This window comes from Oncorhynchus kisutch, linkage group LG15, assembly GCF_002021735.2.
Source record: "Oncorhynchus kisutch isolate 150728-3 linkage group LG15, Okis_V2, whole genome shotgun sequence".
Taxonomy (NCBI): Eukaryota; Metazoa; Chordata; class Actinopteri; order Salmoniformes; family Salmonidae; genus Oncorhynchus; species Oncorhynchus kisutch.
The window spans coordinates 9,563,001-9,588,686 of NC_034188.2; the positions used below are offsets into that span (position 1 = coordinate 9,563,001).

The 25,686-nt window shown below is 43.4% G+C and overlaps 1 protein-coding gene across 3 annotated transcripts in view; it reads right to left on the bottom strand.

Moving 5' to 3' along the window:
- Window positions 1-3,630: 3,630 nt before the first annotated feature.
- The window catches only part of LOC109885611 (protocadherin Fat 2-like), an 80,336-nt gene continuing 58,280 nt past the window's right edge, over window positions 3,631-25,686 (bottom strand). The window contains exons 21-29 of one of the 3 annotated variants that reach the window (XR_004202976.1): window positions 24,598-24,795; window positions 23,374-24,214; window positions 22,547-22,707; window positions 13,819-14,320; window positions 12,529-12,682; window positions 10,209-10,308; window positions 9,370-9,820; window positions 4,580-8,755; window positions 3,631-4,465 (exon numbers count right to left, since the gene is read on the bottom strand). Coding sequence is in view for 1 of the 3 variants with exons in the window: in XM_031789599.1 (XP_031645459.1) it covers window positions 8,235-8,755; window positions 9,370-9,820; window positions 10,209-10,308; window positions 12,529-12,682; window positions 13,819-14,320; window positions 22,547-22,707; window positions 23,374-24,214; window positions 24,598-24,795 (2,928 nt within the window). In the remaining 2 variants the exon portion in view is untranslated. Of the gene's footprint in view, window positions 8,756-9,369; window positions 9,821-10,208; window positions 10,309-12,528; window positions 12,683-13,818; window positions 14,321-22,546; window positions 22,708-23,373; window positions 24,215-24,597; window positions 24,796-25,686 lie in introns of all 3 variants that reach the window. The other 2 variants (XR_004202975.1, XM_031789599.1) reach the window with 2 other exon arrangements.

The window sequence follows — 25,686 nt, forward strand, 5'->3', positions numbered from 1 at the left end:
ACTCCGCCTACCAGACGGAGAGAAGACAAACTCCGCCTACCAGTCCGCCTACCAGACGGAGAGAAGACAAACTCCGCCTACCAGACGGAGAGAAGACAAACTCCGCCTACCAGACGGAGAGAAGACAAACTCCGCCTACCAGACGGAGTGAAGACAAACTCCGCCTACCAGACGGAGAGAAGACAAACTCCGCCTACCAGACGGAGTGAAGACAAACTCCGCCTACCAGACGGAGAGAAGACAAACTCCGCCTACCAGTCCGCCTACCAGATGGAAAGAAGACAAACTCCGCCTACCAGTCCACCTACCAGACGGAGTGAAGACAAACTCCGCCTACCAGACGGAGTGAAGACAAACTCCACCTACCAGACGGAGAGAAGACAAACTCCGCCTACCAGTCCGCCTACCAGATGGAGAGAAGACAAACTCCGCCTACCAGTCCACCTACCAGACGGAGAGAAGACAAACTCCGCCTACCAGATGGAGAGAAGACAAACTCCGCCTACCAGTCCGCCTACCAGACGGAGAGAAGACAAACTCCGCATACCAGATGGAGAGAAGACAAACTCCGCCTACCAGACAGAGAGAAGACAAACTCCGCCTACCAGACGGAGAGAAGACAAACTCCGCCTACCATACGGAGTGAAGACAGACTCCGCCTACCAGACGGAGAGAAGACAAACTCCGCCTACCAGTCCGCCTACCAGATGGAAAGAAGACAAACTCCGCCTACCAGTCCACCTACCAGACGGAGTGAAGACAAACTCCGCCTACCAGACGGAGTGAAGACAAACTCCGCCTACCAGACGGAGAGAAGACAAACTCCGCCTACCAGTCCGCCTACCAGATGGAGAGAAGACAAACTCCGCCTACCAGACGGAGAGAAGACAAACTCCGCATACCAGATGGAGAGAAGACAAACTCCGCCTACCAGACAGAGAGAAGACAAACTCCGCCTACCAGATGGAGAGAAGACAAACTCCGCCTACCAGATGGAGAGAAGACAAACTCCGCCTACCAGAAAGATAGAGAGATCTGTGACTAAATCGAGTGTGCCTACTGTGCTGGCCAATGGTATAGACTTGTTTACGTGCTGATGTGCGTTTTGTTGCCAACCTTACTTTTCTACCTGACAACTTTACGGTTTTTACTTTTTAATTACCGTTTATATTTTTAGTTTTTCCTTCACTTAACTTTTTTTCCTTCAACTTTTCACTCCGGACGTTTTATCTGGACGTGGTTCATCAGGACCTCCAACAGTCGAAGCTAAGTAGTAACATTAACATGATGCCTTCAAATTGCAGTCGTTGTACTCATAATATACAGGAGAACGATCGCCTTATGGCGAGGATAGCTGTGCTGCAAGCCCAGCTTCAGACGCAAGCGTTAGGCAAGGGTAATTTCAGTGTAGGAAAGGATGAAACAGTGTCTGTGCCACCAGTGAGTACAGATAGTAACGTTAGTACAAATCCCCTCGCACGGTCCCCGCAGCCGGACAACTTTCTCATGGCTTCTGGAGGGAAATGCTGTAGGAATGTTCAACTGGTGTAGCTCATTCAGCCGACAGAAACTTTCAACCGGTTTTCCCCATTAAGCAGGGAGTTGGAGTCAGAGGCCGAGCCTTCTCTGGTCTCTACTCCTCCCGTTACGGGGTCTGAGACGCCGAAGCTTCCCACCATTAGCTCTGACAAATTGAAAACCCTAGTCACTGGCGACTCCATTACCCTCAGTATTAGACTTAAAACTAATCATCCAGTGATCATACACTGTTTACCAGGGGGCAGGGCTACCGGCGTTAAGGCTAATCTGAAGATGGTGCTGGCTAAAGCTAAAACTGGCGAGTGTAGAGTGTATAGGGATATTGTTATCCACGTCGGCATCAATGATGTTAGGATGGAACAGTCAGAGGTCACCAAGCGCAACATAGCATCAGCATGTAAATCAGCTAGAAAGATGTGTCGGCATCGAGTAATTGTCTCTAATGATCATGATCATTAGAGATTCTCTAACCTCCTGTCTTATCCTGTGTGAATTAATGTATAAAGTATGCTCTCTCTAATTCTATCTTTCTTTCTCTCTCTCTCTCTCTCTCTCTCTCTCTCTCTCTCTCGGAGGACCTGAGCCCTATGACCATGCCTCAGGACTACCTGGCATGATGACTCCTTGCTGTCCCCAGTCCACCTGGTCGTGCTGCTGCTCCACTTTCAACTGTTCTGCCTGCGGCTATGGAACGCTGACCTGTTCACCGGACGTGCTACCTGTCCCAGACCTGCTATTTACAACTCTCTAGAGACAGCAGGAGCGGTAGAGATACTCTCAATGATTGGCTATGAAAAGCCAACTGACATTTACTCCTGAGGTGCTGACTTGTTGCACCCTCGACAACTACTGTGATTATTATTATTTGACCATGCTGGTCATTTATGAATATTTGAACATCTTGGCCATGTTCTGTTATAATCTCCACCCGGCACAGCCAGAAGAGGACTGGCCACCCCACATAGCCTGGTTCCTCTCTAGGTTTCTTCCTAGGTGTTAGCCTTTCTAGGGAGTTTTTCCTAGCCACCGTGCTTCTACACCTGCATTGCTTGCTGTTTGGGGTTTTAGGCTGGGTTTCTGTACAGCACTTTGATATATCAGCTGATGTAAGAAGGGCTAAATAAATCAATTTAATTTGATATCTCAAATCACAGTGGCTACAGTTTCCACATCCACGACCACAGCAATATTTCATACTAGCCTACAGTACGTGAGATTCATAACTTTTAAAACCTTGACCAGAGAGAGAGAGAGAGAGAGAGAGAGACTGTCAAAGAATACAGTGAAGAGCTGCTGTTTTGATGAGTGAGTTCACGTCTAAGTTTTTATTTATTAAGCACTGTCAACACTGTTTATTCAACACTATTACAAAACATAAATCCTGCTTTTCCCTACTTCTCCTGGTGCTGCAATGAATGTGTAGCCAAGTGTATCGATAGCTCTGCGTTGTTGTTGTTATTAGCAGCTCCTCGTGTCTAACAATACAGGGAAATATTTAACTTTCTCTGGTCATATGATCAACATGATTGTGTGCATAAGGCTGATGCGGTACGACTCGAGTTTCACCTTCAGATGGAAGACGATGTCCCCTCTCTCTAGTCAGTCTCACCGGAGGAAAGGAAGGAGAGAGCAGTCAGGGACGGTGAGAGGCGGACCCTCTGTTGTTTTCTCCCTCCCTTCGCTGAGACTAATGCTGTGTTCAAACAACTGGGAACTCGGGAACTAGGAAATCTCCGACTTCAGTGCGTTCAAGACTACTAGATCGATAAGTGACCGTGACGCTGTGTCTCCGAGTAGGCTTAATGTGGGGAAAAAACATCTGGTCTTCACAAAGGGAAATTGTTTTGTAAAATGATACATGTTTTGAAGGAGAAGGGAGTTTTATTCTACCAATATGATAATGCATTGTTGAACATTACGTTGGTAACCAGGGAAGTTATTGTGACATCATCAAATTGTGTCTCCTTGTGGTCACTGCTGGCGTTGCATGTATATGTGGGGAGTGAGAACCTTGGGACAATGTTATAGACGTCAATTCAAAAGCATCAGCGCATTACACATACAAGTATTACAATAATTACTGACAAAGTATAATTATTAATATAAGATCATATTTTATTCATGGTGTCTTTACAGTGTTGAAAACAAAATGGGAAAACAACATGACTTAAAATCTCTCACAGAGAAACAACTTACAAAACATGGGGTTCATGACACCTCACATTGATACAAAAAATTATACACTTAAAAGAATACATTCATGTGAACTCATTGGACTAGCACATACATACACAGCACATATAAACACATTGGGAAATCATGATAACCCCTCGGGTTGCACAACTCTGCTCATTTGTCCAAAATTCCCTGGTTTTCCAGAAATCCTGTTTGGATGATTCTCGGATTTCCTGCTTATTCCAACTGGGTTTCTGGAACCCTTACAACCGGGTTTCTGGAACCCTTACAACAGACTGAAAAGGGACTGTGACCAACTACAGTCTCCATACCTATGCGCTGTCATTCTGTACATACAAACTGAAAATGCTTTTCTTCTCCAAACCCATGCGCACTAACAACTACAACAAAGCGCTGGATATCCTTTCCGCACAAAAATACTTAATTGGTCACCAATTACACAACACAAGCACACAATCAGGCCTAATGCATGCTTCCAATGTTGCACTCAGGCTTTTGAGGGCTCACATTACCGAGCGATAATGCTATCCCAGTTTTTTTCTCTCTTTTCTTATAGAAATGTGTTAACAAATTGTTACAGTAATGTTGGTTTTGTACCTGGGTGTAGAAGCACAGGATGTGTTGTTTTTCTGGTTAACCAACAGTCACGTTGCGTTACAGTATCAACCCTTTTCACCTACAACCTGTTATTTCTGTTGGTCTAAAATGACAACAGTAGAATATGTTAAACCTTTAAATGTTCTATGACTGACCAGTAGAATGTTAAACCTTTAAATGTTCTATGACTGACCAGTAGAATGTTAAACCTTTAAATGTTCTATGACTGACCAGTAGAATTTTAAACCTTTAAATGTTCTATGACTGACCAGTAGAATGTTAAACCTTTAAATGTTCTATGACTGACCAGTAGAATGTTAAACCTTTAAATGTTCTATGACTGACCAGTAGAATATGTTAAACCTTTAAATGTTCTATGACTGACCAGTAGAATGTTAAACCTTTAAATGTTCTATATGTAAAAACAATTCATGTGGAATAATGCATTCTGTTCTGCACACAGTCCCAAACAACACACTTGTATTATAACAGGCCTGCATGTTCTGTACAAAAACAGTATAATAGCTGCATAGACATTCTCTACTGTTGGGCTATAGACAGATTAGATACCACATTTATGTGTTGGACTATAGACAGTCAGATTAGATACCATATTTATGTGTTGGGCTATATACAATCAGATTAGATACCACATTTATGTGTTGGGCTATATACAGTCAGATTAGATACAACATTTATATGTTGGGCTATATACAGTCAGATTAGATACCATATTTATATGTTGGGCTATATACAGTCAGATTAGATACCACATTTATATGTTGGGCTATATACAGTCAGATTAGATACCATATTTATATGTTGGGCTATATACAGTCAGATTAGATACCACATTTATGTGTTGGGCTATATACAGTCAGATTAGATACCACATTTATGTGTTGGGCTATATACAGTCAGATTGGATACCACATTTATGTGTTGGGCTATATACAGTCAGATTAGATACCACATTTATGTGTTGGGCTATATACAGTCAGATTAGATACCACATTTATGTGTTGGGCTATATACAGTCAGATTAGATACAACATTCTGTACTGTTGGGCTATATACAGTCAGATTAGATACCACATTTATGTGTTGGGCTATATACAGTCAGATTAGATACCACATTTATGTGTTGGGCTATATACAGTCAGATTAGATACCATATTTATATGTTGGGCTATATACAGTCAGATTAGATACCACATTTATATGTTGGGCTATATACAGTCAGATTAGATACCATATTTATATGTTGGGCTATATACAGTCAGATTAGATACCACATTTATGTGTTGGGCTATATACAGTCAGATTAGATACCACATTTATGTGTTGGGCTATATACAGTCAGATTGGATACCACATTTATGTGTTGGGCTATATACAGTCAGATTAGATACCACATTTATGTGTTGGGCTATATACAGTCAGATTAGATACCACATTTATGTGTTGGGCTATATACAGTCAGATTAGATACAACATTCTGTACTGTTGGGCTATATACAGTCAGATTAGATACCACATTTATGTGTTGGGCTATATACAGTCAGATTAGATACCACATTTATGTGTTGGGCTATATACAGTCAGATTAGATACCACATTTATGTGTTGGGCTATATACAGTCAGTTTAGATACCACATTTATGTGTTGGGCTATATACAGTCAGATTAGATACCACATGTATGTGTTGGGCTATATACAGTCAGATTAGATACAACATTCTGTACTGTTGGGCTATAGACAGTCAGATTAGATACCACATTTATGTGTTGGGCTATATACAGTCAGATTAGATACCACATTTATGTGTTGGGCTATATACAGTCAGATTAGATACAACATTCTGTACTGTTGTGCTATATACAGTCAGATTAGATACCACATTTATGTGCTGGGCTATAGACAGTCAGATTAGATACCACATTTATGTGTTGGATTATAGACAGTCAGATTAGATACCACATTTATGTGCTGGGCTATAGACAGTCAGATTAGATACAACATTTATGTGTTGGGCTATAGACAGTCAGATTAGATACAACATTCTGTACTGTTGGGCTATAGACAGTCAGATTAGATACCACATGTATGTGTTGGGCTATAGACAGTCAGATTAGATACCACATTTATGTGCTGGGCTATAGACAGTCAGATTAGATACCACATTTATGTGTTGGACTATAGACAGTCAGATTAGATACCACATTTATGTGTTGGGCTATATACAGTCAGATTAGATACCACATTTATGTGTTGGGCTATAGACAGTCAGATTAGAGACCACATTTATGTGTTGGGCTATATACAGTCAGATTAGATACAACATTCTGTACTGTTGGGCTATAGACAGTCATATTAGATACAACATTCTGTACTGTTGGGCTATAGACAGTCAGATTAGATACCACATTTATGTGTTGGACTATAGACAGTCAGATTAGAGACCACATTTATGTGTTGGGCTATATACAGTCAGATTAGATACCACATTTATGTGTTGGGCTATAGACAGTCAGATTAGATACCACATTTATGTGTTGGACTATAGACAGTCAGATTAGATACCACATTTATGTGTTGGACTATAGACAGTCATATTAGATACCACATTTATGTGTTGGGCTATAGACAGTCAGATTAGATACCACATTTATGTGTTGGGCTATAGACAGTCAGATTAGATACCACATTTATGTGTTGGGCTATATACAGTCAGATTAGATACCACATTTATGTGCTGGGCTATAGACAGTCAGATTAGATACCACATTTATGTGTTGGGCTATAGACAGTCAGATTAGATACCACATTTATGTGTTGGGCTATAGACAGTCAGATTAGATACCACATTTATGTGTTGGGCTATAGACAGTCAGATTAGATATCACATTTATGCGTTGGGCTATAGACAGTCAGATTAGATACCACATTTATGTGTTCGGACTCAAAATACTGTTTACAACCAAATACCACCAACCGTTACAATTCCCGAGAATAGTTTTTTGAGATCAAAGTCAGAAAACGTCCACACTATAGACTATTTACACAATTGGCAATATCAACAATTAAAGTTATATTGAAAAGACAACCTGTTTTACAACAAACACGTGTAATATTTGTGAATATTTATTATCTACTTATTCATAAAATGTATTATTAAAATGTATGATGTATTATTTTGTCACATATGCCCTCCGTCCCAAACGTAGTGCACTACTTTGGTCCAGGGTCCATAGGTATAGGGGGCTATTTGAGATGTACTCCCATATCACTGAATGGTGAGGTCACAAATAGGATCTGTATTACTCTATGTGACATCTTTTGGTTATTATGGGTTGTTATTATTGTATTAAATGGAGCTATTATCTGCATGAAATGTAGGCATATTCATTCTTATAGGAATAGTTTTTTATGTAAATCCACTCTCTTTAATATGGTCAGTGTTGCGTGACCTTGTTGTTACATAGTTGTCTAGGCATATTCATACTTATTGGAATCGGTTTCACCCAAAGCCAGTCTCTCTCCCCCTCAGAGGGGTCCTAGATGAGTGAGTTCGATATTGCTGCAGCATTTAGTACAGAATATCTTTGTGTTGCGTGGCCTTGTTGCCATAGTTTCAGATAAACATCCTGTAATACTGTTGAACCCTGTGGAACAAAAGGTGAGTGACTCTTTCATTTACTCTACTGAATGTCAAGCCCACTTAGATGCCAATCAATCACATTTTATGGAAACATTCTAAGAATTGACTGTATAGAATAGTAGAATGTAGAATGTTCAAGAATCAACTCTTTTGTTGAAACGTTGCAGTCTCTCCCTGAAAGAGACCTCTGATAGGGAGCACTGTATCTTTAACTCTAGAATAGAACACTTTGAAAACATTCTAGAACATGACCTCCTCACAGCTTCCATAGTCGCTCTCCACCATGTCAGACCCGTTGTAGCAGCGAGAGTTCCGTCCTGCATGCCTAGCCTGTTGTGTTGCAGGGGGAGGAGGAGGAGCATTACACTCAGCGTAGGACGGCATGGCAACACTGAGGCGCATGCTGAGGCGCCGGTAGCCTGACGACACATTGTCCATGCTTTGTGCATGTTGCGTCGGATAGTAACTGATGGCAGTGTACTCATTGGGGCACTGGGAGCTGGGTAAGGGAAGACCGTCAGGCCCCAGGAAGTCATCCAGGTTCTGGTTACTATAACAGGGGGGTAAGGGAGCGCGGCGGTCAGAGCGCTCCAGGGGAAACGGGAATCCGCCGAAGCGAGAGTTTCTACGTGAGTCTATTGATGCGGTCACAGAGCCGTAGGTGTCCTCCACAATGTCGAACTGGGGAAACTCCTGGACCTGGGGGTACTCTTGGACCGCAGGGTTGGGTCGACCGTAGTAGTCAGGATCAGCAGGGTAGACTGAACGGCAGGGAGAAGAGAGAGAACACTCATTATCATTCACTATAGTCCTTCGGTATTATCGCCTTTCAGAGGATCTTCATACCAATTTTCAAAGTGTCCTTGTCGGTTATAAAACTCCTTAAACTCATTATAGGTAAGGTATTATAACTTCTGAATGATGAAAAGCCTATTAAAATTCAACACCTAGACACTTATCCTCTGCAGGAAATGCCTGCCTGACCAGGCTATTGATCAACGCCACATGTCCTGTATGTATCAAAACTGATAGTGGACTACATGGATGTATGGATGAGTAACCTCCATTGTTTTGATCTAAAGGACAAAGTGAGAAGGAGTATAACATGAATAATGCTTTGTTATATCCTTCACATCTCCAGATCATTCACCTTCAGACACTTGTCCTTTTGGTTGTCTCATTGGTCATCTCAATGAAATGCTATCACTTATTGTTGGATAAAGTGAAGACTGGCCCGGCAGGTTGAGTAAGCTACTACCACAGTTATTACCACAGTTATCAATAAAGACTCAATTAAAAACTAAGACAGTTAGCTTAAAGTATCCACTTCAATTTCCCCTCTGGGAGATTATTAAAGTTTATTCAATGAACTCACCTTCATAGTCCTGATCCCAGTGGTGTTTCCTGATGGACTCATTGTCAGAGATGGATGAAGGTGTAGGAGGGAGGTTGGGGGCCACACTACACACCACGGGCCCCTGAGGCTTTTGCTTCCCGGCCCTTAGGCTTACCTGGGACCCCAGCCCCAGGTCCATCTGGCTGTGAAGCCTCAGAGATCTGAAGGGACTGTGTATGTTATCCAGGTCGTTACCAGAGCCCATCAGCATGTTCATCTCTATTGGGCTGACTTTTGGAGTGTCGGCCATCATGGATTTGGCCAGACTGGGTTGGAAGTAACCGTTGGAGTCCTGAACACAGACAGGTTTCTTCTTCTTCTGTTGGACATAACGTTTGCGGACACAGACGAAGACACCGACCAGGAAGAAAACCCCCATCAAGCTGGCACATATCTCCACTATCTCGATGTAGCCCAGTCCGGCGTACACCTGTATTGAGGATGAGACAGGACACCTTTTGGTTAGCTTCAAGCAGGGCTGTCTAAGGCTGATATTTGGTTGGGACCCCCCCGCCCCAACTCTCAACAAGAAGTTTGAAACCCTGACTGAGTTCCCAAAAACAAAAATAAAACTATGGGTTATGGGCCCCCTAGCGGAGCCAGTCCTGGATTAACAAAAATTCTCCAGGGGTGAAGTTTCCTGTTGGTACAGGTCTAGGATCAGCCTCCCCTCCCCCAATCATAACCGTTACCAGTAGTGGGAAAAAAGGCTAAACTGACCCAATATCAGCATCTAGGGCAATTTCACCCTATTCCTACTCAAACCAGATATGTTACACAGAGCATTATGTATACCTTAGTTTAGAATGTTACAATACCTGGGGCAGAGGGTCGCAGTGGATGGAGCCCCCGGAGAAGGTACAGTTGTACCCTTCTAGACACGGGTTGGGGGAGCATCCGTCGATTAGGCTCTGACACCTAAAGAAGGGGGAGCAGAATAAGACATTGTTTCCATTAACTTGCAGAGAACGGAAATGAAGGGTTTTGCTTTCAGTATAATCCACTCAAGGAAGGAAGGAGGACATACAACAGAATTAGACTTAATCAGTTTGGGGACGTGTAAATGTACAAAAATGCCGAATGCTGTTCTCCAGCACCTGAGCCAATCAAACTAGGAGCACGGCATGTGTAACATTTTCCGTGACTAACCAAAAAGAATCAGAACAACAGTACTATATGGCAGGTGAGGAGGTCTTAACAACTGTACCATATGGCAGGTGAGGAGGTCTTAACAACTGTACCATATGGCAGGTGAGGAGGTCTTAAAGAATCAGAACAACTGTACCATATGGCAGGTGAGGAGGTCTTAAAGAATCAGAACAACTGTACCATATGGCAGGTGAGGAGGTCTTAAAGAATCAGAACAACTGTACCATATGGCAGGTGAGGAGGTCTTAACAACTGTACCATATGGCAGGTGAGGAGGTCTTAAAGAATCAGAACAACTGTACCATATGGCAGGTGAGGAGGTCTTAAAGAATCAGAACAACTGTACCATATGGCAGGTGAGGAGGTCTTAACAACTGTACCATGTGGCAGGTGAGGAGGTCTTAAAGAATCAGAACAACTGTACCATCTGGATCATTGGTACTCTAACTTCCGCGATGCATACAAAGCCCTCCCTTGCCCTCCTTTCGGCAAATCTTACCACAACTCCATTTTGTCCAGCCTATAGACAGAAACTAAAATAGGAAACGCACGTATTCAGGTCAGTTCAGCGCTGGTCCGACCAATCTGATTCAACGCTTCAAGATTGCTTTGATCACGTGGACTGGGATATGTTCCCGGATAGCCTCAGACAACAACATTGATAGATACGCTGATTAGGTGAGTGAGTTTATTAGCAAGTGCATCGGTGATGTTGTACCCACGGTGACTAATAAAAACCTTCCCCATCCAGAAACTGTGGATTGATGACAGCATTCGCGCAAAACTGAAAGCGCGAACCACTGCTTTTAATCACGGTAAGGCGACCGGAAAGATGACTGAATACAAGGCTATCAAACAAGCTGAGCGTCAGTATAGAGACAAAGTAGAGTCGCAATTAAACGGCTCAGACACGAGACGTATGTGGCAGGGTCTACAGTCATTCACGGATTATAAAAATAAAACCAGCCCTGTCGCGGACACGGACATGTTGCTCCTGACGGGCCACCCCTAGGTGGTGAGGTTAGGGAACAACATCTCCACCCCGCTGATCCTCAACACTGGGGCCCCACAAGGGTGCATTCTCAGCCCTCTCCTGTACTCGTTGATGATCTTTATGGCCTTCCTGTGACATCGGGTGGTGTAGGTGTCCTGGAGGGCAGGTAGTTTGCCCCCGGTGATGCGTTGTGCAGACCTCACTACCCTCTGGAGAGCCTTACGGTTGTGGGCGGAGCAGTTGCCGTACCAGGCGGTGATACAGCCTGACAGGATGCTCTCGATTGTGCATCTGTAGAAGTTTGTGAGTGCTTTTGGTGACAAGCAAAATTTCTTCAGCCTCCTGAGGTTGAAGAGGCGCTGCTGCACCTTCTTCACGATGCTGTCCGTGTGGGTGGACCAATTCAGTTTGTCTATGATGTGTACGCTAATTATTAATGCTACTTTATATAATGTTTACATAACCTACATTACTCATCTCATATGTATTAACTGTACTCTATACCATCTACTGCATCTTGCCTATGCCGTTCGGCCATCGCTCATCCATATATTTATATGTACATATTCTTATTCATTCCTTTACACTTGTGTGTATGAGGTAGTTGTTGTGAAATTGTTATATTACTTGTTAGATATTACTGCACGGTCGGAACAAGCACACGCATTTTGCTACACTCGCATTAACATCTGCTAACCATGTGTATGTGACCAATACAATGTCATTTGATTTGATATGGCAGGTGAGGAGGTCTTAAAGAATCAGAAAAACAGTACTATATGGCAGTTGAGGAGGACTTAAAAATGAGAGAAACGTGAACACTATCATTAATAAAAGGTGATGTTAGGAACAGAATATTGTGTGGGCCTTTTTGTTCTAAACATTTGAACACTAATCGTCATTGGAGCAATGCGTGGGGGGGGGGGGGGGACTAACAGCGTGTTAATACAGAGGCTGCAGGGATGAGAAGGATAGCTATGTGAGAGATAGAATACCTGATTCCAGCCATATTCAGTTGGCAGTTACAGATGTAACCTTGACTCTTTGGCACGCACACCCCACCGTGGGCACAGGGCTGGGAGGCACAGGGGTTGTTGTCCAGCTCACAGCGGGGGCCATAGAAGGGAACTGGACAGCTGCAGCGGAACCCTGGAGGGTAAACAGGAAGCGAGATCAGCCTTCCCGAAGATGGTCAAAGTTCTAGAACACCTTTTAAGTTCTCTCACTCTCTTAGTAACAACAGAGGGATTCCAAAGGAAGGATAGGATACAAACTATTTCAAAAAGTGGAATACAGGGTAGACCGTTTGGTTCCATCCCGTTGTCGTGAGGTCTGGTTATTCAGTTTGCACCTCACTACTCTAGTTTCAACTTCCCTGTAGAACAATTATAATAATACTCTATAGACAATAGGACACCTCCAATCTGTTCAAACATTGTAGTTTGTTCAACATTGTATTCTCATATTGGTGACTGAATTTCTACCCTCGCAGAGTTTTACCTGATCTGTTGTTGTTGAAGGGATGATAGATAATGTACCTTAAGTATACTGTGGGTACATCTCAGATCAAATATCAATTAACTACATCTCAAAACCTGTAGGCTTTGTTGCTACGTGTTGTTCCCATTACACAGCATTTTATTAATGTGTTATGTGTTGTTCCCAATACACAGCATATTATTAATGTGTTATGTGTTGTTCCCAATACACAGCATATTATTAATGTGTTATGTGTTGTTCCCAATACACAGCATATTATTAATGTGTTATGTGTTGTTCCCAATACACAGCATATTATTAATGTGTTATGTGTTGTTCCCAATACACAGCATATTATTCACAGCCCGTTGTTTGCCTTCATAGCCAACTCACCAAGCGGAGAAAATAGATTATGGTTTCACAGAGCCACAACATATCACAATGACAAATATCACAATGACAAATATCACAATGACAAAATATCACAATGACAAAATACCACAATGACAAATATCACAATGACAAATATCACAATGACAAATACCACAATGACATTGCAAAACATTTGAGAAAATGTTCTCTACAAATGTCCTCTCTCTCACCCTCACCCTATACTATATGATTACATGCCTATACCACGTGATGCCTTCATTACCGCACATATCATGAGTTGCTAACACGGTTAACTTAACCCTGAACCTGACCTTGAATGAGGTGGATAGAGGCTGACAGTGTGCTATTTGTGTTGTTTTTAGAGGTTGACACTATTGGGGAGTGATATAGTATGTCAAGGTTAAGAAACTGACCTCCATTTGATTCCTCCTCACAGGTTCCTGCATTCAGACAGGGGTTATTGTCACAGCTGTTGATCCTGACCTGGTTGACACAGCACTGGTAGACCCCAAACACCCTCCTCCTCCCAGGCCCATTCCACTCCTTATTCTCTTCTGTCCTGATGGGCTCCCCATTCAGCTCCATGGCCTCCAGGCAGCCCACCAAGCCATGTGCTTGGGTCTGGGCCCTGGCCTGGGTCTCTGTAGAGGTGGTGGTGGTGGTGGGAGAAGAACCAGGACCAGGGGGACCAGCGAGGATCAGAGCCCCATGGGGCTGCATCAGATGGCAGGGTTCAGAGAGGACGACCTGGGATGAGTGAATGTGGTCCAGGGTGAGTCTGAGGATGGTGCCGTTGACCTCCAGAAGGACGTGGTGCCACCGCCCGTCTGACACCACTGGGGCTGTGTGGATACGCAGGGAACCCGGGAGCGTGTTGCCACAGAGGTACATGAACCTCAACTCTCCACCCATCAGCTGTAGAAGATAATAGAACACTGTTCATATACAGGCTGGTACAACTATCCATCATCTGATGCAGATAATATGACAGTGCTCACTGTTCGTAAACGTTTATTCCTCAGAGTCCTCACCAGTCTGAAGTAGAGACAGTGGACTAGAACACAACACATCAATTAAGTTTTTTTTCTTCTTCAATTTAAAGTTATGAAGTTTTCTTGTTTTTCAATCACACAACAAAACACATTCCACATTCACAGATGTGACAGGTTTAAAAAAAAAAATATATATATATATAATAATTATTATAATAATAAAAACACAATAAAAATTTTTTAAAAAAAATGTTTTTTTTTTGTGTATATATACATACATACATACACATCTATATATACACATACATACACATCTATATACATACATACACATCTATATATATATACATACATACATACACATCTATATATATACACATACATACGTACACATATACATACATACATTCACACGCATACACACACACATATCCTACATACCTACACGTACTCACAAAGAACAATAAACAAGAAATGATCAATAAAAAGCATATAAAACGTGCAGCAGCACTATCAAGGCTCTTATCAGCTATTCCTAGCCTTCGCTGAGACGACGAGACAATAATTCCTTTTTAGATTTTACAGCACCTTACACAACATGTATCTGCTCATTTCCCTAATCACCCCGTTCACTCTGTCCAGTTTGAAATACAGTTGAATAGTGGAGACCAGAGTCTACCAAACTTGGGCTGTCTCTTGTGGAGGTCATAAGTGAGCTTTTCAAGAGGGAGAAAGTCAACAATCTGGTCAATCCACATTTTAAATGTAGGAGAGGCATTAGAGGCCCACAATAGAATAATACATTTCTTAGCAAAGTAGGTAATAGTCATGAGCAAATTTTCTCTGTCAGGATCAAGGACAAAGTCCTGCTGGGCATTAAGAAGATAGATACAAGGACTCTTGTCTGTTTGTGATCCATGTTAGCATGTTGCGGATTTGGGCAAACCGAACATCTAGTACATTTAGTATTTTCTGTGCAGCAGTATGTTTAGAATCTGGCAATCTCTCTACAGCTCCAAAATACATGCATATAGGTTCCACTTTCAGAGGTACATCTTTTACAGTTAGGAGACATATCTGTTTTCATTCTATGGAGTCTCAAAGGAGTGTAATAAAATTTGTACAAAAAATTGTAATTAGATTCTTTCATTTTTACATTAGTAGAGGTGCAGTATACCCTGTTGCAAACCTCCGCCCATAGCTCATCACTGGTTAGAGTGTTGGACTAGTAACAGGAAGGTTGCAAGTTCAAATCCCCGAGCTGACAAGGTACAAATCTGTCGTTCTGCCCTTGAACAGGCAGTTAACCCACTGTTCCTAGGCCGTCATTGAAAATAAGAATTTGTTCTTAACTGACTTGCCTAGTTAAATAAAGGTAAAATAAAATTAAAATAAATAAATAGTCAGACCAGGTCCTTTTCCCAGATTATTTTTAAAGGAGTAAAGGAGGAGCCTCCTTTCTCAGAAAGGAGTCTATAGATATAAGATATTTTGCCTTTAATGGATTGTGCTGTGACAAGAAGGGTTTCAACTTCATTCAACTGAGTTCTAAACCTCCTCTTGGAAGTAAATGAAGATATTTGAGGATATATATTTTTTTAAATGGGATCTTGGGACATTGAATTCCCTGCAGAGCTCTTGAAAGGATTTCAGTGTAGTGGTTTTCTGATGAAATAGGTCTGAAAAGGTCCTGATTCCTAGAGTATGCCAAAGATTAAAGTTGGCATCCCTCAGAGCTTTTGGCAGGTCTGGGTTGCCTACTATAGGCAAGTGAGAACATATTTGGTAGGAAATGCCCAGGTATTTCTTACAGTCTCTCCATGCTAGTAGGGTGCTGTAAATCACAAAGGTTTTGGCTATGTTGCCCACTCCACTAAAGTTATTAATGAATATAATTGAGCTTAAGGGCAAGGAACCACAGGATTGGGCTTCTATCTGAATCTACGTTGACTCTTGTCTGTTTGTGATCCATGTTAGCATGTTGCGGATTTGGGCAGACGAGTAGTACAATTGAAGGGAGGGTAGGGAAAGACCACCCTTAGATTCAGGTTTCGATAGAGTGGAGAACTTGATCCTAGGTTTTTTTATTGCCCCATATAAATTTGGTGATTCTTTGGTTAGTTATTTTGAAAAAGGAAACTAAGAGATAGCATGGGAGCATCTGAAATAAATAGTTCAGTCTAGGGAGGACGTTCATACGGATGACATTCATTCTTCCTACTAAGCTAATTGGGAGGGAGATCCAGGTTTGGAGATCGTTCTTGATTCGATCCATGAGTGGAAGATAATTTTCCTTGAAAAGGCTATTCAGATCTGGTGTTATGAAGATCCCGAGGTATTGAAACCCCTGTGTTTTCCATTGGAAAGGACATAGTGTCTTCATAGAGCTGGTGAGTGTAATATTGAGAGGGCAGACAGTGGATTTGTTCAAATTGATCTTATAACCTGAAAACTTGCCATACTGAGCAATTGTGTCTAAAATGGGATGGATTTCTCAGGGTTGGATATGTAGAGCAAGACATCATCCGCTGAAAGCGAAATCTTGTGCTGTAGGCCGCCTGCAGAAATACCCATAATACTTGGATTGCTCTTTAATCAATGTAGTTTTGGCAGATCATTCGTTTAAACTGGAAATAATAGAGGTTCCGTTCCAACCTGACATTATCGCCATCTCAGCCGTTCCAACCCGACATTATCGCCATCTCAGCCGTTCCAACCCGACATTATCGCCATCTCAGCCGTTCCAACCCGACATTATCGCCATCTCAGCCGTTCCAACCCGACATTATTGCCATCTCAGCCGTTCCAACCTGACATTATTGCCATCTCAGCCGTTCCAACCTGACATTATCACCATCTCAGCCATTCCAACCCGACATTATCGCCATCTCAGCCATTCCAACCCGACATTATCGCCATCTCAGCCGTTCCAACCCGACATTATCGCCATCTCAGCCGTTCCAACCTGACATTATTGCCATCTCAGCCATTCCAACCTGACATTATCGCCATCTCAGCCATTCCAACCTGACATTATCGCCATCTCAGCCATTCCAACCCGACATTATTGCCATCTCAGCCATTCCAACCTGACATTATCGCCATCTCAGCCATTCCAACCTGACATTATTGCCATCTCAGCCATTCCAACCTGACATTATCGCCATCTCAGCCATTCCAACCTGACATTATCGCCATCTCAGCCATTCCAACCCGACATTATCGCCATCTCAGCCGTTCCAACCCGACATTATTGCCATCTCAGCCATTCCAACCTGACATTAGCGCCATCTCAGCCATTCCAACCTGACATTATTGCCATCTCAGCCATTCCAACCTGACATTATCGCCATCTCAGCCATTCCAACCTGACATTATTGCCATCTCAGCCATTCCAACCTGACATTATTGCCATCTCAGCCATTCCAACCTGACATTATCGCCATCTCAGCCATTCCAACCCGACATTATTGCCATCTCAGCCATTCCAACCTGACATTATTGCCATCTCAGCCATTCCAACCTGACATTATCACCATCTCAGCCATTCCAACCCGACATTATCGTCATCTCAGCCATTCCAACCCGACATTATCGCCATCTCCAACCCAACATTATCAGGTCAATTTTGCTCCAGAGAAGTAGCAAATTTTTCCCTCATTGGTGCAAATTCTAGCTTAGCTTCTAACTCTCGTTAGCTAGCTATCAAGCTAGCCAGGTTTCCTTAGCAGGTTGTACTCAGCCCACAGCCCTTGAGGCTAGAACCACAGATTGTCCCAGGAGTGTGACTGTTTGAATCCCTGCTGTTTGTTGCTGTTTCCATCTGCCCTGCGACCTGCTGTGTCTAGAAATGCGAAGGTGACAGCATTGCCTACATTGCTACCATAACAAAGACCAAAGCTGGTGGGAGTACTGTTGAGGACAGTCGTGTCTCCCTATCACAGGTGAAGGATCTTTAAATCAAACAAAAAAGTTATATAAGCAGTTGTTACAACAACAAGAATATCACTTCAAGTGTTTTGTCCAAATACTGGTGCAGTCAACTAATATACTAATACTAACTAATATACTGCAGTCAACTAATAAAATAATGGACCTGACCAGGGAGGTTCAGGACCTGAAGAACAGTTTACAGTTTCCTAGGGTCAGAAGACTTTAATCGGGAGAACAGCAAGATGACAGCAAAACTACTTGAGAGAGGACATCATTTCTGTATGTGAATCCATGATAACCATGACGGAGAAATCCGATTATCTCAAGGGACAATCAAGGCGGAACACAACACTGTTGTGGACGGTAATCACGAGACCTGGATTGAGTCTGAGGACAAAGTGAGGGAAATTATCTCGGAAAAACTGAAGATGGGACTGGAAATCCCATCACCGGCCAAGGTGACAGGCCCCAGATCGATCGTGGACAAGTTCCTGAGGTTCAAGTACAAGGTAACTGTTCTGGAAAGACCCAAGAATTTTAGAATTAGTCAAAGAGGACTATCCTGAAGCTGTGCACCAGAACAGGAAATAACTGATCCCAGTCATGAAAGCTGCCAGAGAGTGTGGGGACATTGCTTACATCCACTATAACAGGCTCATTGTCCACCCTCCCTCCCAAAACCCTGGAGGGAAGAGAGAGCCAAGCCTAGCTTCAACATCGTAGCACACACTTATACACACCAACTGATTGATGGACTGCTGAGTAATGGGTTTTTTCTTGCTTTGTTTGTTCTTTTCCATATTACTGTAACTACTGCAGCAGAGTCTTCTGAGGGTTTTGTGGACATGTTGAACTAGCACAGTGCCTGGCTGCTGAGCTGCTGGGTACTGAGAGCCTACATGGAGCTAACATGGATATGAAAGGATCCCCTCTGTTGTTTTGGAGAGAGGAGCTATGGACTGCCTAATGTACAGCTCTGCCTTTTTACCAGAGCCCTAATGGGGTAGTGCACTACTTTTTACCAGAGCCCTAATGGGGTAGTGCACTACTTTTTACCAGAGCCCTAATGGGGTAGTGCACTACTATTTACCAGAGCCCTAATAGGGTAGTGCACTACTTTTTTACCAGAGCCCTAATGGGGTAGTGCACTACTTTTTTACCAGAGCCCTAATGGGGTAGTGCACTACTTTTTACCAGAGTCCTAATGGGGTAGTGCACTACTTTTTACCAGAGCCCTAATGGGGTAGTGCACTACTTTTTACCAGAGCCCTAATGGGGTAGTGCACTACTTTTTTACCAGAGCCCTAATGGGGTAGTGCACTACTTTTTACCAGAGCCCTAATGGGGTAGTGCACTACTTTTTTACCAGAGCCCTAATTGGGTAGTGCACTATTTTTTACCAGAGCCCTAATGCACTACTAGCACCCCACGGGAGATGATTATGATCAGAGGGTGTCCTGTACAGCCACTGTGACTAGTAGCATTAAGACTATCTGCTTCTTAACAGCATGCTTCTCCTTCTCTAGCATGCTTCTCCTTCTCTAGCATGCTTCTCCTTCTCTAGCATGCTTCTCCTTCTCCTTCTCTAGCATGCTTCTCCTTCTCTAGCATGCTTCTCATTCTCCTTCTCTAGCATGCTTCTCCTTCTTCTCTAGCATGCTTCTCCTTCTCTAGCATGCTTCTCCTTCTCCTTCTCTAGCATGCTTCTCCTTCTCCTTCTCTAGCATGCTTCTCCTTCTTCTCTAGCATGCTTTTCCTTCTCTAGCATGCTTCTCCTTCTCTAGCATGCTTCTCCTTCTCCTTCTCTAGCATGCTTCTCCTTCTCTAGCATGCTTCTCCTTCTCCTTCTCTAGCATGCTTCTCCTTCTTCTCTAGCATGCTTCTCCTTCTTCTCTAGCATGCTTCTCCTTCTCCTTCTCTAGCATGCTTCTCCTTCTCCTTCTCTAGCATGCTTCTCCTTCTCTAGCATGCTTCTCCTTCTCCAGCATGCTTCTCCTTCTCCAGCATGCTTCTCCTTCTCCAGCATGCTTCTGCTTCTCCTTCTCTAGCATGCTTCTCCTTCTCCTTCTCTAGCATGCTTCTCCTTCTCTAGCATGCTTCTCCTTCTCTAGCATGCTTCTACTTCTCCTTCTCTAGCATGCTTCTCCTTCTCTAGCATGCTTCTCCTTCTCCTTCTCTAGCATGCTTCTCCTTCTCCTTCTCTAGCATGCTTCTCCTTCTCCTTCTCTAGCATGCTTCTCCTTCTCCTTCTCTAGCATGTTTCTGCTTCTCCTTCTCTAGCATGCTTCTCCTTCTCCTTCTCTAGCATGCTTCTCCTTCTCTAGTATGCTTCTCCTTCTCTAGCATGCTTCTCCTTCTCCTTCTCTAGCATGCTTCTCCTTCTCTAGCATGCTTCTCCTTCTCCTTCTCTAGCATGCTTCTCCTTCTCTAGCATGCCTCTCCTTCTCCTTCTCTAGCATGCTTCTCCTTCTCCTTCTCTAGCATGTTTCTGCTTCTCCTTCTCTAGCATGCTTCTCCTTCTCCTTCTCTAGCATGCTTCTCCTTCTCCTTCTCTAGCATGCTTCTCCTTCTCCTTCTCTAGCATGCTTCTCCTTCTCCTTCTCTAGCATGCTTCTCCTTCTCCTTCTCTAGCATGCTTCTCCTTCTTCTCTAGCATGTTTCTGCTTCTCCTTCTCTAGCATGCTTCTCCTTCTCCTTCTCTAGCATGCCTCTCCTTCTCCTTCTCTAGCATGCTTCTCCTTCTCCTTCTCTAGCATGCTTCTCCTTCTCCCGCATGCCTCTCCTTGGTAATAATAGATCTAATCTCTCACTATTGTTAAAGGCTACAGTTGTTTTATGTGACAAGTCACCCTTTCTTCTTTCTCCACAGGCTTGTCTCAGGCACTTTTGTTCAAATGGGAAAAATCTATTCCATTTCAAAGGTAATTTACTTAAAAGATGTGGAATACATGAAAAAGATTTAGCCGGTGATCGGTGAGTAGGTCCTAAACTTAATTTCCATTTCAGAAGTTTCTGAAGGATGTATGTGCCTGCTGCTACCATTTTCCTTTAGGTCAGAATATTGATGAGATTTGGGAATTGCTAAGAATTTGTACAAGGTGCTGTGAAGCCTAACTCTCAAGGGAAACACATGAATCGTGTCGTATCTTCTGATGAAGTCGGTGTGAAGTAAAGGGGGAGGAAAGAAACTGGAAATAAATTCTTGAATAACCATGTTTAGCAATTCCTTTTGAAGCAATTTTCTTAGAATTAAAAGGCCCCGATGTTCCAGGAATGTAAAACCCAGAAATAGGCCTAAGCATGGAAAAAAAGTGAATGCTACTTTTGATGTTTCAAGAGTGAACAAATGTAATATTCCATCTATATGTATTCAATGCCACACAAATGAAGAGAAATCCATTGGGAGATGGATGTTGCATGCGTGTCAAGAAGTTTCATCTGAGCACTGAGAATTCTTTATCCCTCTCTTCAAAATATACAATCATTTAATATTCCCTTTAAACTTTGTGGCTAACCTACATCAGCACAAAACTGACTCTAGCTCAACATTCCAAACCCCAGCAAGAATTAGCCGATGTACCCGATCTGGAGCTTTTTTTTTAATGTCTTGCCAACACTTTAATTTAAATTCCAGAAGTGTCTGAAGAATGTGCTGGTCCTTTAAAAAAAAAAAAAACATTAAACTCAGAGTATTGAGTTTGTCAATACTGAAAACAGATCTGGGACCAGGCTATGAAAGAAATTGATGGAAACGGGGACATGAAGATAGAGACAGTCTTTACCACAACATGGTTGGATCAGTTAAAAAGTCCCATTGATCAACTGACACAGACAAAGCCAGCAGAGGGACTAATATGATAAGAGATCCGTATGGTTTGACCCTGGAATCCACACGGAAATGTTTTGTTCTCGATAAAGCCAGCCCTCTGATATGCAATCAGGCATTTTTAGATTAGGGCATATGTAAACTGCTACAGGACAGGGGACGGGGGGACGGGGCTTTCCGAGGAAAAAGAACATGTTGCTTTTATGATCTCTGATAACAATGCAGTGTATTATCATAGTTTGTTTGATACTGTGATGCAATGATGTAAAATGGGCTATAGATCAAATGGACCTGATTGGATGAGATGTGAGAGATTAACAAAAGAAAGCAAATAACGACGTGTGTTTTTTCATCTCCGATAATAATGAATGCATGTGAGCTGTACAATACCTTCAAGCTCCCCCAGTTGGTTGCATTGGTACTCATGACAACGCCTTGTTGCTGGAAGGTCTTGATGCGCAGAGAGAGACGGAAGTTCTGACCCTCCTCCTCCTCCTCAGTCTGATACAGGTATTTCAGATAGCCCGTCCCGTCAAAACTCACAGCAGACTCTGAAGTTGAAAAAAAACGGTGCAAATATTAAATATGATTTGTAGAACATGTCTAACTGACATGTAGGCCTAATATTCAAAGCACTTATTTTGGATGACGATCTGGCCGTCAAATTATGAATAGTCACTCAAATTTGTTCTCATCATCAAATCTCTTTGATTGAAACAGACAAAAAAAAAATCCCCTCATGTATTATATTTCTGTCTCAGATCTTCCATGTCGCTTTCCTAGAGACATTTGGTTTGTTGAGGCTCTGGGTTTAGCTAAAATAGTCTAATAAAGAGACGATAACCTCAATGGAAATATGTCTGCCAGACAGACAACAGTAACTAAGAAGACCCACGACAACAAGATAATCACTAGTACTATGCTGGTGGCTCCTAGCTGCCACCTGCACCCAGATAATCCCCATAGGAATGTGAAGTGAGTTAGATCATGAAGGGGGTGACTTCAGGCTCCTACTGTGATCATAGAGAAGGTAGGAGACTATTTGACTGATAGGGTTCAAACCCAGGGTCTACTGTGTGTTAAAAGTACCAGTTAGCCCACTAAACCAAAGCCTAGGCATGGACTTGTAGAGCTAATGCAATTGTTCACGTCTCAGGCACATCTTACACAAGTTACACCTACCGTTGCAAAGCCAGACATGCTCCCAGTACACCTACCGTTACAGGGGCAGACACTCTCCCAGGTGTGTTGTGGGGTGATGAAGCCGGCCCTGGCTGTGGCGTAGTGGCTCAGCCTCTCTCCTCTCATCTGGACTGAGTTCCTGCATCCTCTAGGAGGGCATTCTGTCCCTAGACACCCATTGTGATGCACCCTGAGAACACTCAGTCCCAACGAGTCTTCTATGTCAGCGATGATCCCTGCCAGCCGGTTGGTTGGTAACGGTTCTACAGTTCCACCATGCGGCCTCCATAGCAGCAGAACCTCCAGGTCCAGGGAGTTGGGTTGCTGCTGTAGGCTCACCAGGTGGAGGTCTTGCCTGGTTATACCCAGGGCTGTGCTGAGGCTCCTCTGGAGGCCTCTCCAGAGGTCCCCCAGGAACTCCTCCGGGGAAAGCCCAGCCAGCTGCAGAGTGAGCCCAGCGTCCAGGGCCTGTTGTGTGGGTTTCCATACATGGACCTTCACCCCGGCCCACACGCTGAACTTCCCATCGGAGACGCTGACATTGAGGGAGTAGAGACCAGGTTTCAAGTCTTCGTCGGCCCAAATCTTCCCATCCACCAGGTCCACAGAGAACCTGGAGAGGCCTCCAGAGGGGTCTGAGCTCGGACCTGGGTCTCCCCCATCGGGAGACTCCGAGATCAGCTTGTAGTTTAGGATGTCGTGCAGGTCCTGGTCGGAGGCATGGAGCTTGCCTATGACTCGGTTGGAGAAAGTGTCTCCTGTGGTGGTGATGAAGACTTCCAGGGGCATCACAGAAGGAGGGTACTTGCTCTGCTCAGTGACGTTGATCTTCACCACGCAAATGGAGGAGAGAGGAGGGTGTCCGCTGTCTGTCACCTGAGGTAAGGACATGAATAGAAACATACATTATCAAATGTCCGTATCTGCTAGTGCTGTGTAGGTATAAAGTTTGACTCTATTTTAACATCCCAAATAACCAGTGGGCATTGTATAGACGTCAGATAAACAGATTACAACCAGGTAAATATGTTTTGCTTGCAACGTTTCAGCATCACTGTGTCTTCTTCACCCATAACAAGGAACAGTGATGACAAAATGTTTTTTGTTGTTGTTACCCAATAAATGACTGGGATGTTTTCCATATGGAATGTGCAACTATAGTTCAAAGTTTATTCACCATTAGTCAGCACCTCTACACTAAATAATGATCTCTGGGTGGTGCGCCATCTTGTGCTTTTTTTACGAGGAAAAATCGTTACCTGTATTTTCAGAAGGTGCTGTGGCTTGATCTTCTTCTTCAGAGGGACAGAGATGGACAACAGACCACCCTGGTCTACGTGGAAGCGGCGGTCCTCGTTCCCAGACGCGATGTGGAATGTGAAGGGAGGTCCATTCTGAGGGGTGTCTCTGTCTGTGACCACCAGCTGGAGGATGCTGCTACCGATGGCCTCGCCCTCCTGACAAGGAACATACGGTACCATCGTTAGTTAAGTAGTCATAGAAACTAGGTCAAGCCTTTCATAGCACCTTGTTCCACAAGTGTCTAAAACAAGACAGCGCCTAATGATTTTACGACAACAACAAAAAACGTGCTGATTGCGATCTTATCTCGAAGAGGGGAAAAATGTCAAAAGTTTCCAGTGACTTGCCGGAAGTTTCCACCTGCCCCGAATGCTACAGTACTTGGCTGAGGTGCTTGAAAGCAGACAAGCTCATACCACAGTGTGTACTATGCGATGTGCTACAATTTGGCACAACAAGCACACACACCTAGCCTTCTCCTCAGGCCTCTCTATTTTAGCTGGAACGGGTCCTTGAAACAGAGTGCCGTGTTTTGGTAGAGATATGGGAAGGAGGATGAAGGCCAGCGATGAAGATACGTCTAGGCGACTTGTTGACGCCAGCCCGGCGTGTTGATTAAATACGGCATTGTCCGTATGGATAGACTTATATTTGCGTCTCACACCGTTGCCGTGACAATCTCTGGGAAAGAGACGTTGCTGCTCCAGTTTCAACTGTTCTGCCTTATTATTATTCGACCATGCTGGTCATTTATGAACATTTGAACATCTTGGCCATGTTCTGTTATAATCTCCACCCGGCACAGCCAGAAGAGGACTTGCCACCCCACATAGCCTGGTTCCTCTCTAGGTTTCTTCCTAGGTTTTGGCCTTTCTAGGGAGTTTTTCCTAGCCACCGTGCTTCTACACCTGCATTGCTTGCTGTTTGGGGTTTTAGGCTGGGTTTCTGTACAGCACTTTGAGATATCAGCTGATGTACGAAGGGCTATATAAATACATTTGATTTGATTTGATTTGACGTTACCACGGAAGTGTTTGGGTCACCGA